Below are 14,761 nucleotides of genomic sequence, written 5' to 3' on the forward strand. Positions count from 1 at the left end.
GTGCACACTTTATCAATTGGTGTTACTGAAAAAGAAAGTGTATGTGTGCTAAAGTGAAAAAAGTGATGGCGAAGTGACAGTCAAGGAATTACAACTTTAATATTTTGTTTATAGCATGCAGTGGTGTACTCAGGTGTGTGTGGCAGCACTCTTCGTCTTCACGGGTCCCTGCACTTGCTTGCCCCTGCTGTGGTGTGTGACAAGTGGCACAGTGACAATCTACCATGACAGCCAGGGACACGTCAGGCCGGCCGGCTCCCCCCTGGCCCTGGCGTGTGGGGCGGGCAGGCCAGCACGACACTGGCCACATGCTTCACCAACGACACTCAGCCGACACAATAATAACCAACCAAAAAGAGACAGGACGATTAAAAGTGACTTAGTACACGTTAGCTGAACGTTTAATTAATTTCCAAAAACAAATTAATATCTACTTAACATATATAAAGTAATTTATATGCACAGGTGCTACAGACAAGTCTTCTACCCACACCAGAGCCCGGCAAGTTGCATACTACATTGAAAATAATTGAAGCAAAGTTATTAAACTTTTAGGAAAAAATAAGTAAATTGAGAAATACAGAAAATAAATAATTCAGTTTTCACAAGAACAGAGATATATGTACAGGACTCAGTAGTAGCAGCAGCAGCAGCAGCAGCACAGCCCCCACAGCAGAGGGTGGCCAGACTTACGCAAGCCTCCGGTAGTGGTTGAGCCACTCCTCAGTCATCTGGGCGACGGCCAGCGGCTTCTTGGTGAGCCGCTGCTGAGCCACCAGCACGCCCCCCTCGCTGACGCACACCTCCAGCCACTGCCTCAGCAACGACTCCTCACACCCAACCTGCACCGACACACGGGAGACGGTTCAAACACTACACGGGATGTGGCTCTGCATCATGACCTGTACAGAGTTTCATTACACAGGGTCTAGATTCTAGAATAACTCTGATTGGATGGATTCACCAACTCCTTGATCTGAATTCACACAAATAAACCTTAACCTACGGGCTGCACTACTTCATTTTCCTTACAGTAGCATAACTTGGTTTCTCATCACAATTTAATTTTATCTGAAGCTCAAACTAAATCTTATGTTGAATACTTTGTAGGTCACAATAATATTTGATTCTGTACGATTTGTGACTGTGTTGTACATGTGTGCCTTAGACGATTTTTTATGGCATGTAGTCAGTCAGAGCCATAGAATAAGAGTCTGGCCAACTTCATCACAGGTGCCATGTTGCTACCAGAAGAGGTGCATGAAACTCAAACTGATCTTTTTTTTTTTTTTGTGTGTGTGTGTGTGTGTGTGTGTGTGTGTGTGTGTGTGTGTGTGTGTGTGTGCACTCTGGGTTCTTGTTTGAGATCCTAACAAACAAAAAAAAGACTACCATATCAACATAAATTTGAATTTCGCGTGGCTATTTTTGTAACAGCACGGCACCTCAGATCAAGGTGGCCACACTCCTCTGCTATGGCTCTGGTCACAGTGAAACATGTCAAAGCAAGTCTCAGATGACCCACCTCAGCCTGGGTGATGAAATGCACGGGCAGGAGCTTGGCGTCGTGTGTCATGAGGGGCAGGAACACTACTTGAGACTCCCCTGCATCCAGAATAGCGCCTGTGGACATTAAGGGTTAGGGTGGTGGTGGTAGTGATTGTGGTGGTAGGGTGTCAAGGATAAGAGATAAATTGAGGAGATGCATCTTAGAAAAAAACATCACAAACTAAGCATCAAGTTCTCATGGTAGAAAACATATATAGATGAATGTAAATAATGATGGGATGGGAGGGAGGGGGAGTGGTTTGTCGAGGAGGGATATAAATTAAGATGCTTCAAGGAAAGACACCACAAACTAAACATAAGGTCCTCGCAGTAAACAACAAACACAGATGAATGTAAAAGATAGGATGTTACTCTTGGCAAAACCTAAAAACATATCATCCTTACACTCTCATGATATTCCAGCAACAAATATAAATGAATCCAAATTACTAAATAAAGATATAATCGCTCTCAACTATGGATATGTCTCCCAATTCAATATAGTCCACATGCATTATTTTTCCCCTTTGAGCTGCCTACTCTACTGTAACAAAAAACAATTGAGTCACTAACCAGCACCCAAGTTGTCGGGAGTGTCTGGCTCCATGGGTACAAGGGCGGAGAAGTGGCCGCGAGTGTAGCCAAGAGCGATGGGGGACTTGCAGCAGAAGGTGGGCTCCCAGAGAAGAGGTAGGTACACACCTGAGGGGAGGAAGGGGTTTAAGAGGAGGAAAGAGAAGGGAAAGGAAAGGAAAAGCGTTTGAATGGTGTAAGGAACATGTGTGAGGGGAGGAAGGGGTTTAAGAGGAGGGAACGGAAAGGAAAAGCATTTGAATGGTCTAAGGTACATGTCTGAGGGGAGGAAGGGGTTTAGGAGGAAAGAGGGGGGAAAGGAAAGGGATTAAATGGGCTATAGCTACACACCTGACTAACACAAGGGGAAAGGTAGGTACATGTCTGAGGGGAGGAAGTGGTTTAAGAGGAGGAATGAGAAGGAAAAGAAAAGGGTTTGTATGGGTTTATAGCTACACGCCTGACACACAAGAGGGAGAGATAGGTGGATGCCTGAGAGAAAGGTGTTTTAAGTAGTTTATATACCTAACCAACACAAGGGGAAGAGGTAAAAGCTTACATTGTGAAAAGAGGAACATGGAAAGAGATAATGAGAAGTTACTGGTATGCTGACAGAGACACTGACTGGTGTATTGAAAGGAGAAACTGACTCGTATATAATGAATGAAAGAAAGAAAATGAGGGATGGTTTGTATACTAACAGAGAATTAAGTGACTAATATACTGACTAAAAGAGAGAAAATGAGGTGGCTGGTTACACAGACAAAGAGAGAAAAAGACTGGTAAGAGACATAGAGAAAATTAGTGATTAAGTGAGAGAAAATGAGGTTACTGGTATACTTAATGAGCTGAATGTAAAGGAAAGTCTCGTCTCACACCCACCTTCAAATCTCGCATAGCCCAAGTCCTCTCCCCGGAAGCTCTTGACGCACTTCACACCATACACAACGATGGGCCGACGGAGGATGTGCGCCAGGACGAAGATATGCAGCTGCTCTAGGGCCGCACCGGGCTGGGAGGCGAGGCAGATTAGCTCGGCCCACTCCTCCAGAACCTGACCCTCGGGAACATAATAGTCAAGGAGCCGTGCCTGCCAGCGCTCATACTCCTTCCAGCGTGGGTAAAACCTGTTGGGGAGGAGGTGGAGAGGTGACTAAGGTTCATATTCTCAAATGCTTTCAACTCTCACAACAAATATTCCCCATGATCATAAAGGAGTCTGGTTCTCTTGAGTGTTATTTTATGTTCATGGTAAAGTTAGGCTCGTAAAACTACCCATGGATATACTAACACAACCTCTATGAAAGCCTTATCAAATGTGAAGGTCTAAGTACTGTATCCTCAGAAGCTTTTGGCTCTCACAACAAAGATTTCCTATGGTCATAAAGGAGTCTGGTTCTCATGAGTGATTTTTTTATGTTCATGGTAAAGACATCAAATTATCACTAGGCTCATAAAACTACCCATGGGAATACTAACACAACCTCTATGAAAGCCTTATCAAATGTGAAGGTGCAAGTAATGTATTCTCAGAAGCTTTTGGCTCTCACAACAAAGACTTCCCAGGGTCATAAAGGATTCTTGTTCTCATGGGTGTTTTTTTATATTCATGGGAAAATGTCATGTTAAACTATCACTAGGCTCATAAAACTACCCATGGAAATACTAATACAGCCTCTACGAAAGCCTTATCAAATGTCAAAGTGTAAGTAATGTATTCTCAGAAGCTTTTGGGTCTCACAACAAAGATTTTCCATGGTCATACAAGAGGTTAATCTGATTCAAATGAGTGTTTTTTGATGTTCATGGTAAAGATGTCTAATCAAACTATCACTAGGCTCATAAAACTACCCATGGAAATATTAATACAACCTCTATGAAAGCCTTATCAAATGTGGGTGTGTGAGCTCTGCAACGTTTGAGAATATGGACCTAACTAACTAACTAACTACCAAACCAACTAACTAAATGACAAACCAATCAAGTGCTACTGGCAGACTAACTGACTTGACCCTCTTATGGCAAGTTAAACTAATTCAACCATCATGACAATCAATGCAAACTTTTAACTCACAAATGAGATGCTTCTGAAAGACTGTCTGACAACGCTCTCCGGAGAACATTTTCCCGGTCAAACACGCCCCAGGTGGACTGCAGGATGGAGTCGAGGAGGCAGTCACCTGTGTGTGGAAAAAGGTGTTAGGATAGATGACAAAGTACACTAGAGAGACAGGATAACAAAATATATGAGAGGATAACAAAATACACAGAAGAAACAGGATAACAAAATACACAGGAGAAACAGGATAACAAAATACACAGAAGAAACAGGATAACAAAATACATGAGAGAGGATAACAAAATACACAGAAGAAACAGCATTACAAAATACTCTAGAGACAGGATAACAAAATACAAGACAGGATAACAAAATACAAGATGGATAACAAAATATAAACAAGACAGGATAACAAAATACACAAGAGACAAATAGAAAGGCATGTATGAGACTTGAGTAAATGAAAATACGTTACAGGATCCTAAAAACCAGCCAATTGTCAGCATTACTATTTTTTTTGTATGAGATGTTTCACCAATAAAGATGTTGAAGCGAAGTGAAAATAGTGTTAGTAGGTGACAAGAGGAAACACTAAGAGAAGGAGACTGGCTGGGAGTAGAATGAGGGCTGTCAAGGTGGATAATAAAAGAGTATGTGGAAATCATTTTGCTGTAACACCCAATTTTTAAGAAGCTACAGAAAATAGGCATAACAATAAGTAGTGGCTAGATTATCAGGTGAGAAGTAGTAGTAGTAGTAGTAGTAGTAGTAGTAGTAGTAGTAGTAGTAGTAGTAGTAGTAGTAGTAGTAGTAGTAGTAGTAATAGTCAAATTCCTCAGAACATTTAACCCAGTAGCAGCGACGGGCCAAATTTGTGGCTTTACCGTGTAGCAGCGACGGGCCAAATTTGTGCCATGATATAAACTCCCAAAAATAGATGATACATAAACTGATCACAAATGCTTTGATATATATTATGAAATGGTTTGTGTGAGTGATAATTTTTTCTCATTTTTCTTGCTTAGAGGGTCCATTAAGAAACATGATCCCCGCTGCTACCAGGTTAAATGAGGCATGAGACTTTCAACTCCTCAGGGTGTCGGGAAGGCAAGTCAAGATATAGAGATACAAGGAACAAAGGAAGAAGTATAAATATAACCAAGTATTTTAGGAACTCCAAGACAATGAACACTGCCAGCCCACCATCTGTTCCTCCATGCAACTGTTCAACCTCAGTTCTAAAGAAGGAAGGTCACCCCTTTTATCTACACATCTCACGGGCGGAGTGGAAAAATTTGGGCGGCTTTTCCGATACCCTACACCCCTGTCCACCCAGCAGTGAATGGGTACCAGGTGTTAATCGAGGGTTGTGTCTCGTCTCCTGGGATCTGTTCCCCTCTCGTATCATTCCTTTCCCTTCTGTCTCTCTCCGGCATATGACCACAGATGTTGCGCCGACTAAACGAAGCTTTCCAACTTTCTACACATCTCATATGAACACCGAACACAAAGAACTCTCGTAGGTTTCTTGTTTTGTTTTATATTACGTTCAGTCTGTAGCATCCATAGACTTTCTTGATGGGGTCGCATGGTCATCCCCAGGCCGTTCATGGTGCAGGCAAGCATTTAATGTGGTGCCATCTTGCTTGACCACTCAGCCACTGCATATTTGTTTAGTACGGTAATTTACAAACACATCAAATCAAACTGAGAAATGACCTGAACACCAGAAGGAATGAACAAATAGCAAAGTGCCATCCTCCACAAATATATCTTTAAAAATCTCCCCATACCTGCCAGTGCCATATGACCACTAAAGGTGCAGCGCCATAACAATACCCCCCCCACCCCACCCGCAACACCCCCTTACCTGCAGTGCGGTTCCAGAGGGCGTAGAGGCGGGCCCCAAGGCGGTCGGTGATTTCCAGGGACCAGTTGATGATGGGTGCGTCCTCCTCCAGCTGCTTCTGTGCGTCCCGGTCCAGCAGCTCCTCAAACAGCTGCTCCTGCACACTGACTGGCAGGTCCTCGATTTCTGTGGGGGGAGGAGGGTTAGCGTGGAAGGGGGAGGGGAATGAGGGTTAGTATGTGAGTGTTTGTGAGAGAGAGCTTACAAGATTCTTTGAGTTGGTGTGTTAGTGTATGTGTGTGTGTTTGTGAGAGAGAGATTTTACAACATTCTTTGGGTTAAAAATGTGTGTGTGTGTGTGTGTGTGTGTGTGTGTGTGTGTGTGTGTGTGTTCTTCCTCTTCCATTCTCTTCCTCTTCCATTCTCTTCTCCTTCCTCTCTCTATCTCCTCTTCATCTTCCATCCACTTCTCTTTCCTCTCTTCTTCTCCTCTTCATCTTCCATCCACTTCTCTTTCCTCTCTTCTTCTCCTCTTCCTCTTCCATCCACTTCTCTTTCCTCTTCCATCCTCTTCTCTTTCATCTCTTTACCTCCTCTTCCTCTTCCATCCACTTCTCTTTCCTCTTCCATCCTCCTCTCCTTACCACCACCTCCTCCTCCTCCTCCTCCACCCACACCCCACACACACCCTTGCTAGCTCACCGGCAGGGAGGGAGAATGTGACGAACTCCGAGACAAAATAGCATGGGATGGGGCCCTTGCGTTGCCTGATGGAGGCCGAGAGGTGCCGGCGGATGTCATTGGCTAGGTCTGGGGCCACGTAGGACGGCACTCGCTTGACCCCAGTGCCGCCCCCGTCCATTCTCGACAGTATGGTGGCTAGGAGATCCTCCCGGCCGAACCTGGAGAAGTTTCGTTATTGTTATTATCATTATTATTATTATTATTATTATTATTATTAGCACTAGTGGTATTAGCAGTAGTAGAGGTATAGTAGAATTGGTGGTAGTAGCTCTGGTAAAAGAAGTAGTAGTAGTAGTAGTAGTTCCCTCTGGTCATAAAATAAGGAAGCAACGAAATCGTGTTATATTTTTTGACGAGGAACAACAGACGTAAAATAAGAGAAATATAACATAGTAGTAGCGATGGTAGTAGTAGTAGTAGTAGTAGTAGTAGTAGTAGTATAACCTTCTGATCAAAAAGTTAGTATGGAATAAAATCGTGTCATATTTCTTAGTCCTAGAAAACAATGACAAAAACTTAATGTGAATGCACTCCAGAGATAAGGAAAACCTGGCGTGGAATTAGAGAAAGAAACATAAGATTTTTAACGACAATATCGCGTGACTGTTGAGAAAGGAAAAAATTAATCTTATCAGCGCGGAGATAACAATTAGTTGGGAGCGTCTGTAATGGATGCTGATACAAACAACTAATCAGATAACAGGAGTAAACATTTTTATCGAAACTTACTATTATGAGATGAAAAAAGATGTACCCAAGAAAACATGACCTTAATAATTATAAGCAGGAAAACATGACACTAATAGGAGGAAGGAATATTTATGAATGGTCAAACTTACACTAAAAATTAAAGACTCACGTAACTTGCTATTATCAGATGAAAAAAGATGAACTACCCAAGAAGACACGACCTTGGTTATTACAAGCAGGAAAACATGACACTAATAGGAGAAAGAAATATTTATGAATGGTCAAACTTACACTAAAAATAGAGAATCACGTAACGCTATTGTGAGATGAAAAAAAGATGTACGCAAGAAGACACGACCTTGGTAATTACGAGCAGGAAAACATGACACTAATAGGAGAAAGAAATATTTATGAATGGTCAAACTTACACTAAAAATAAAGAATCACGTAACGCTATTATGAAATGAAAAAAGATGTACTCGAGAAGACACAACCTTGGTTATTACGACCAGGAAAACATGACACTAATAGGAGAAAGAAATATTTATGAATGGTCAAACTTACACTAAAAATAAAGAATCACGTAACGCTATTATGAAATGAAAATAGATGTACTCGAGAAGACACAACCTTGGTTATTACGAGCAGGAAAACATGACTTGAATAGGGGGAAGAAATATTTATGAATGGTCAAACTTACACTAAAAATAGAGAATCACATAACTTGCTATTATGAGATGAAAAAAAGATGTACCCAAGAAAACATGACCTCGATAATTACGAGCAGGAAAACATGACACTAATAGGAGAAAGAAATATTTATGAATGGTCAAACTTGCACTAAAAATAAAGAATCACATAACTTGCTATTATGAGTACCCAACAAAAAATGACCTTGATAATCATGACCAGGAAAACTTGACATGAATAGGAAGAATATTTAAGAACGATAAAACTTGCACTAAAAATAAAGAACTCAAAATAAGAAAAAAGAAAACTCTCTCTCCCTCTTTCCTCTTTTCCACGGGGCGCTGTTTTGGCCCGGCCATAGTGAAGGGGTTAATAGGAATACTTGGGTAACTCAGGTGTGTATGTGTGTGTGTGTGTGTGTGTGTGTGTGTGTGTGTGCTTACCTTATGGCCAGGTGGACGAGCGTGTGCCCCTCGTCGAAAGCTGAGGAGCGGGACAACAGCTTCACGTCAGCACTGGTTAGCTGCCGCATGGGGTCACCACCTGCGGGGAGATTAACGACCCTTTACACATGACATAACACACACGTGCACAGTTCATTCTCCCTTTAGCTACAACGCTCAGTACACACATCCTTAGTTTGTCCCCTTATAAATCAGAGCATACTCAATACACAAACTCCTAAAGCCTCCCCTCACAAAATACACCAGCCTTAATGTGAAAAACAACAGCACAGCACACGGCCACACACACACACACACCGCCAGCCACACGGGACCCACCGGCTGAGAGGTAGGCCTCCACAGGTTCATAGTTTCCTTCCACTACACCATTGCAAGCGTTGAGCCAGGCCCAGTCAGCCTCCCTCAGCCGCCGCCGCAGCTGCCTCAGCAGCCGCTCTGTCTCGTAGTTGTTGAGAGCCATGGCCCCCTCCCCGCCGGGCCGCAGGCTGCCCCCGCCCGCCCCGGCAGTGTTGGCCCCGGGCCCCTGGGGTACGGTCTCCTTGGAGTCACTGGAGTTCCTGGGGGCGATGATGGAGGCCTCCGGGGGCGCCCCGCTGCCCTCGCTGCTGCGTGCCTTGTTGATCTCATTGATGTTGTCCCTGTTCTTGGCGTTGTTGTCAGCCTGCTGGTCCTCGCCGGACTCACAGATGATGTGCACCTCCCCAGCGGTGGGCTCAGACACCCCGGGGGTCACGCCCCCACCAACAAGGGTCCGTGTCCCCTCGCTGGGTGGGGGCGGGGTGGCCAGACGGGCGGGTTGGGGCTGGTCGGGTGTTGAGCCGTGGCCCTTGAGGGTGGAGCACATCACGCAGCGCCCGGACCGGGGCCAGTTCTCGTAGGTGCAGGCGCGGCACCGCCACTTGTAGCTGGGCACATTGAGCTCCGGGCCGGGCCGGGGCTGGGGGTGAGAAAGTCCGGCCCCCTGGGGGCTACACCGCCCAGCACCCCCCGGAGGTGTCCCTCCCCCGGGACTCTGGTGCTCTGCCCCTGCCCCCTGGGGTGCCCCACCCCCACCCTGAGCTGCCGGGGTTCTGCCCTGACTGGAGGCAGACGTGCGGTTGTTGGCAGTGGTGGAGGCGGCAGCTGCGGTGGTGGTGGTGGTGGTGGCGGTGATGGTGGTGATGGAGGGGGTGGGCGGGGCTAAGGCAGTGGGTGCAGTGGTGGCCACGGCGGTGATGATGACGGGCACCGTAGGGGGCGCGGTGGTGGCCGGCGAGGGGGTGGCCGGCTTGGCCAGGGTCAGGTCAGCCATCTGGTCAGCCAGGGACAGCCGGGGCGTGCGGCACTGGGTGCAGCGCAGGGCCCGCGGGTAGTTGCGGTAAGTGCACATGTGACACACCCACTTGTCTCCATCCTGAGGCGGCGGTGGCCCCTCCGGCGGCCGGGGTGCGGGCGAGGGGGGGGCCAGCTGGTAGATGTCTGCCCCAGCCTCCACTATAAGGTGAGGGGGGCGGGGCACCGTGCACATGGTGCAGCGGATGGCATTGGCAAAGTTGAGGTACGTGCATCTCCCGCAGGACCACTTGCTGCCGCCCTCACTCATGGTGGCAGAGCCTGGTGTGGCAGTTACAGGGACTCCCCGGCCATGCACGGGGGGGCGGGGTGTGGCAAGGGGGGGTGGCAGCCCTGGAGGGCGGCGCCTCACCACCTGACCATCTTAGACACACACTCAGGCTGGGCCGTGCACTATCTCAACACCATCGTATTGAGGGGATAACCTAAGCCTCAGATCTGGAAAAATACAAAAAACTCTTGTTAGCTGGAAAGTAAAAATTCAGAAATAAAACTTACTCTGTACTGAATATCAATATTTCAACAAACTTTCAAAGTCTGTTCTATACATATGAAACATTTCCAGTTACCTACTTTTCTGGGATGTAAATTTCCCACAGAAATTTTATTAAACTTTACCCTACAAAAGAATTATTTGTTACTGAAAAGATTCTCCTAAACTGATAAATATTTAAAGTTATATTATTTTTTTTCTCAATAACAATAATATATTTTTAATGAATCTGACCATTTTCTAAAAAATTTGCAGTTTAGATTATTAATGATCTTTTCACTATATGACTGACTTACTGAGTAAAGAAACCGGCATATGGTGCACATCCCTGCACGGTAAGTCTATGGCAATAGGTTAGTGACCTTGTCCCAGTTGTGGTGTGGGGCCCAAATGGTTTACAGCCTAAAGTTCTAACTTCTAACAACCTGACAGCTAAGGCAACACAATCATGGCTGAAAATACTGCACCCTTATAGTCTTGCACATGATCACACACACATGTATTGAAACATGAACTGAGAACAATACTGATGGCACTAAATGATTTACTATTTGCCTTTTGAATCAACTACCCTTACTGCTTAGGTCTGTGGCTGTCCTGCCCACACAGCCACCCTCATACTGGCCCAATGACCCGACACAAGCACAGAACACACAGGCACAGAACACCGGCCACACGGAGCAGACACTTGACCTTCACAGACACCTGTCATGCATACAAAAGTGTCTGCATACATTTACTGACAAAATAACACACCATGAAATGATACCTCCCAAATACCAGGTTATAATTGCCACTCATTTCCCAGCATGAAAAATAGCTAGTGTGTGTCTACCTTCCCCCCTTGGCCTCAGGGTGACTTGCAGGAGGCACAGAGGCACTCATTGGTATGCAGGGCTGCCCAAGGACACAGGGAGGCCAGGTTGGCAAAAGCACTGGACCATTGCTAGCAGACCCTCAGCTCTGCCTCAGCCTACTCCTTCAGTGACACATTGCACCTCCTCCACCTACCACCACTCCACCACCTCCTTCAGGATATTCCACTTCCTCCTCCAGTACATTCCACCCCCCTTTCTCCTCCTCCTCCTCCTCCTCCTCCATTCCACCTCCATCACCAATACAGTACCCCTCCACCTCGTCATTCAACCCCATTCCACCTCCTCCTCCTCCTCCTCCTCCCCCTTCAACTCCACACTCTCGTCCTCCTACTCCAGCACATTCCACCTCCCCTTCCACTTCCACCTCTCCCTCCAGCACTCACCACTCAGCACAAGCCCAGCACACGCTCCCCACGGAGAGGAACACGCCTCCTCCACCAGGTAAAACAGGTTAATTAATTCTCCCCAAGTGTGTGAGTGAGTCCCAGGCAAGACTGCACCTTACATCTGTCACCCCCTCCCCTAGGTGCCTCATGTTGGGCCCCCGCCACCCCTGCCCCCCCCACCTGCCAGCTGGAGGGCACTGGGGGGATGAAGACCACTGGGAGGGCCACGAGGAGGTTGGGAAACGCGAAAATAACGCTGGAAAGAAAGGTAAGAATGCCTCCCACTGACCCATGGTATTTTTGGCCATAGTGACTTAATGCATAGTTCCTGGGCTTCTACTTTCTGCAGGGCATTACTGAGTGCCTCTAACTACCTAGCGGACACACTGAAAAGGTCAAACGGATACACTGGAAAGGTCAAAAGGTCAAGAATTAAGTGAAAAAAACAGCAAAACAGACAGGGTAAAAATGTCTTCCATACTCTAACCCTCACAGAAGCCGGTGATATTTTTCCACATAGTGATTTAATTCCTGGTTCCTGGGCTGCCATCTCCTGCATGGCATTGCTAAGTGTCTTTAACTACCTAAATGACACGCTGGAAAGGTCACAAGGTCAAGAATTGTGAGAAAAGAGCGAAGGAAAACACTTCCACACTCTAACCCATACAGAAGTCAGTGATGTTTTTGGCCAGTGACTTAATTCCTGCCTCCTGGGTGGTTTTCCCCTGCAGGGCGTTACTAAGGGTCTTTAACTACCTATCTGACACGCTCAAGAGGTCAAAAGGCTGAGAAAAAGAGGGAAAAGAGCGCAGGAAAACACGGTAAGACTGACCTCCATACTGAATGCCTCCCTCCATCCCGCGTAATTTTTGACCCTAGTGACTTAATTCCTGATTCTTTCACAAAGTTTTGAATTAAGATCCATACTGAATGCCTCCCTCCATCCCGCGTAATTTTTGACCCTAGTGACTTAATTCCCGATTCCTTGGCTCCTACCTTCTACAGGGCATTGTTTAGTGCTTTTAACTACCTAATGGCATGCCAGAAAGGTCACAAAGTTTTGAATTAAGAGAGAAAAGCGCGCAGGAAAACAGGGTAAGAATGTCCTCCATACTGAATGCCTCCCACCACCCTGTGTTATTTTTGTCCATAGTGACTTAATTCCCGATTCCTTGGCTCCTACCTTCTGCAGGGCATTACTTAGTGCCTTTAACTACTTAATGGCACACCGGAAAGGTCACAAAGTTTTGAATTAAGAGAGAAAAGAGTGCAGGAAAACAGGGTAAGAATGCCCTCCATACTGAATGCCTCCCTCCATCCCTTGTTATTTTTGTCCATAGTGACTTAATTCCTGATTCCTTGGCTTCTACCTTCTGCAGGGTGTTACTTAGTGCCTCTAACTACCTAATGGCATGCTGGAAAGGTCACAAAGTTGAGAATTAAGTGAGAAAAGAGCACAGGAAAACATGGTAAGAATGCCCCCTATACTGAATGCCTCCCTCCATCCCTTGTTATTTTTGTCCATAGTGACTTAATTGCACGCTGGAAAGGTCACAAGGTCGATAATTAGGTGAGAAAATAACAAAGGAAAACACAGTAAAAATGTCCTTCATACTCTAACCCCTGAAGAAGCCATTGTTATTTATGTCCATAGTGACTTAATTTGTAGTTTCTGGGCGGCCACTTTCTGCACGGCGTTACTTAGAGCCTTTAACTACCTAATGGCACACTGGAAAGGTCACAAGGTCGATAATTAAGTGAGAAAATAACGAAGAAAAACACGGTAAGAATGCCCTCCATACTGAATGCCTCCCACCACCCCTTGTTATTTTTGTCCATAGTGACTTAATTTCTCGTTCCTGGCCTTTTACCTTCTGCAGGGCGTTACTTAGTGCCTCTAACTACCTAATGGCATGCTGGAAAGGTCACAAGGTCGATAATTAAGTGAGAAAATAACGAAGAAAGACACGGTAAAAATGTCCTCCATATTCTAACCCCTGTAGAAGCCAATGTTATTTTTGTCCATAGTGACTTAATTCCTGGCTTCTGGGTGGCTACCTTCTAGCGAGCGTTACTCCGTGTCTTAAACTACGTAACTGGTATGCTGGGAAGCTCACAAGGGCAGGAATTAAGTGAGAAAATAACGAAGGAAAACACGGTAAAAATGTCCTCCTTACGCTAACCCTCGTAAAAGCAAGTGTTATTTTTGGCCATAGTGACTTAATTCGTGGTTCCTGGGCTGCGATATTCTGCATGACGTTACTAAGTGCCTTTAACTACCTAAATAACACGCTGGAGGGGTCAAAAGGTCAAGGATTAAATAACAAAACAGCAAAATAGAACCTTAAGTCCAGACGGCCGTGAGCTCTCCCCGTGACGTCACAGCCCTCTGTTGGTAAACAAGTTAACCTTACTAACTAAATAAACGAGATAAATGGATTTCCTTTAATATTTGTGAGGAAATAATGAGAATCCTGACCTTGTAAATGACCAGCTTGTATATGGGGGGGGAGGAATGGTCTGCGTTGTATAGCACTGTCTTGCGGGGTCATTTTCTGCCGCTGTAAATGCACTAGAAGCTTTCTGGGCGGAATATTAAGCTTTTCTAAATCAGTAATTCCTTTCTGGAGGCCCTTTATGCCTTTTTTTGGCCTTATATTATGCTTACAAATACTAATATGCTTGCACAGGCACCATCACCATCGCTAGATTGTCGTATTCAGCATATTGTATTTGCCAATTTCTGACCCAAATCTGACACACTCCCCCTCAAAAATTATACTTACCACTAATAATTATTTAAATCGTTAATTGATGATCATTTATGCGGGTTAAAAGTATAATTCTGCGTTCATAAAGGTGTTCCGATTACCGTAATAAAAATGAGTTGTCGCGCATCTCGGATCACTCGGCCCCATCACCTGGCAACAGAGAATCATCCGAATGCCTGCCTCTGATTATAATTTACGGCATATTTAGCATTCCTGCCTACCTGGGCGATGCTAGGGTGGGAGAAAAGACTTATAATCAAATACATTCTTAAAAGGGAAAGCAC

At 45.4% G+C, this 14,761-nt stretch overlaps 2 protein-coding genes across 5 annotated transcripts in view; one reads left to right on the plus strand and one right to left on the minus strand.

Moving 5' to 3' along the window:
* The window catches only part of LOC126993935 (cysteine desulfurase, mitochondrial-like), a 16,949-nt gene extending 16,288 nt beyond the window's left edge, over positions 1–661 (plus strand). Inside the window, exon 11 of the mRNA XM_050853173.1 lies at positions 115–661. The gene's annotated coding sequence lies outside the window, so the exon portion shown is untranslated. The remainder of the gene's footprint in view (positions 1–114) is intronic.
* LOC126993932 (ubiquitin thioesterase zranb1-B-like) overlaps positions 1–14,293 on the minus strand; it is a 17,915-nt gene extending 3,622 nt beyond the window's left edge. Inside the window, exons 1-10 of one of the 4 annotated variants that reach the window (XR_007748582.1) lie at positions 11,020–11,148; positions 8,936–10,387; positions 8,597–8,696; positions 6,732–6,931; positions 6,051–6,215; positions 4,196–4,301; positions 3,004–3,248; positions 2,122–2,250; positions 1,526–1,623; positions 627–842 (exon numbers count right to left, since the gene is read on the minus strand). Coding sequence is in view for 3 of the 4 variants with exons in the window: in XM_050853151.1 (XP_050709108.1) it covers positions 694–842; positions 1,526–1,623; positions 2,122–2,250; positions 3,004–3,248; positions 4,196–4,301; positions 6,051–6,215; positions 6,732–6,931; positions 8,597–8,696; positions 8,936–10,199 (2,456 nt within the window). In the remaining variant the exon portion in view is untranslated. Of the gene's footprint in view, positions 1–626; positions 843–1,525; positions 1,624–2,121; positions 2,251–3,003; positions 3,249–4,195; positions 4,302–6,050; positions 6,216–6,731; positions 6,932–8,596; positions 8,697–8,935; positions 10,388–11,019; positions 11,149–14,049; positions 14,116–14,185 lie in introns of those variants that run through there. The other 3 variants (XM_050853151.1, XM_050853140.1, XM_050853128.1) reach the window with 3 other exon arrangements.
* Between the last annotated feature and the right edge of the window lie 468 nt (positions 14,294–14,761).

This window comes from Eriocheir sinensis, chromosome 7, assembly GCF_024679095.1.
Source record: "Eriocheir sinensis breed Jianghai 21 chromosome 7, ASM2467909v1, whole genome shotgun sequence".
In the NCBI taxonomy this organism is placed as follows: Eukaryota; Metazoa; Arthropoda; class Malacostraca; order Decapoda; family Varunidae; genus Eriocheir; species Eriocheir sinensis.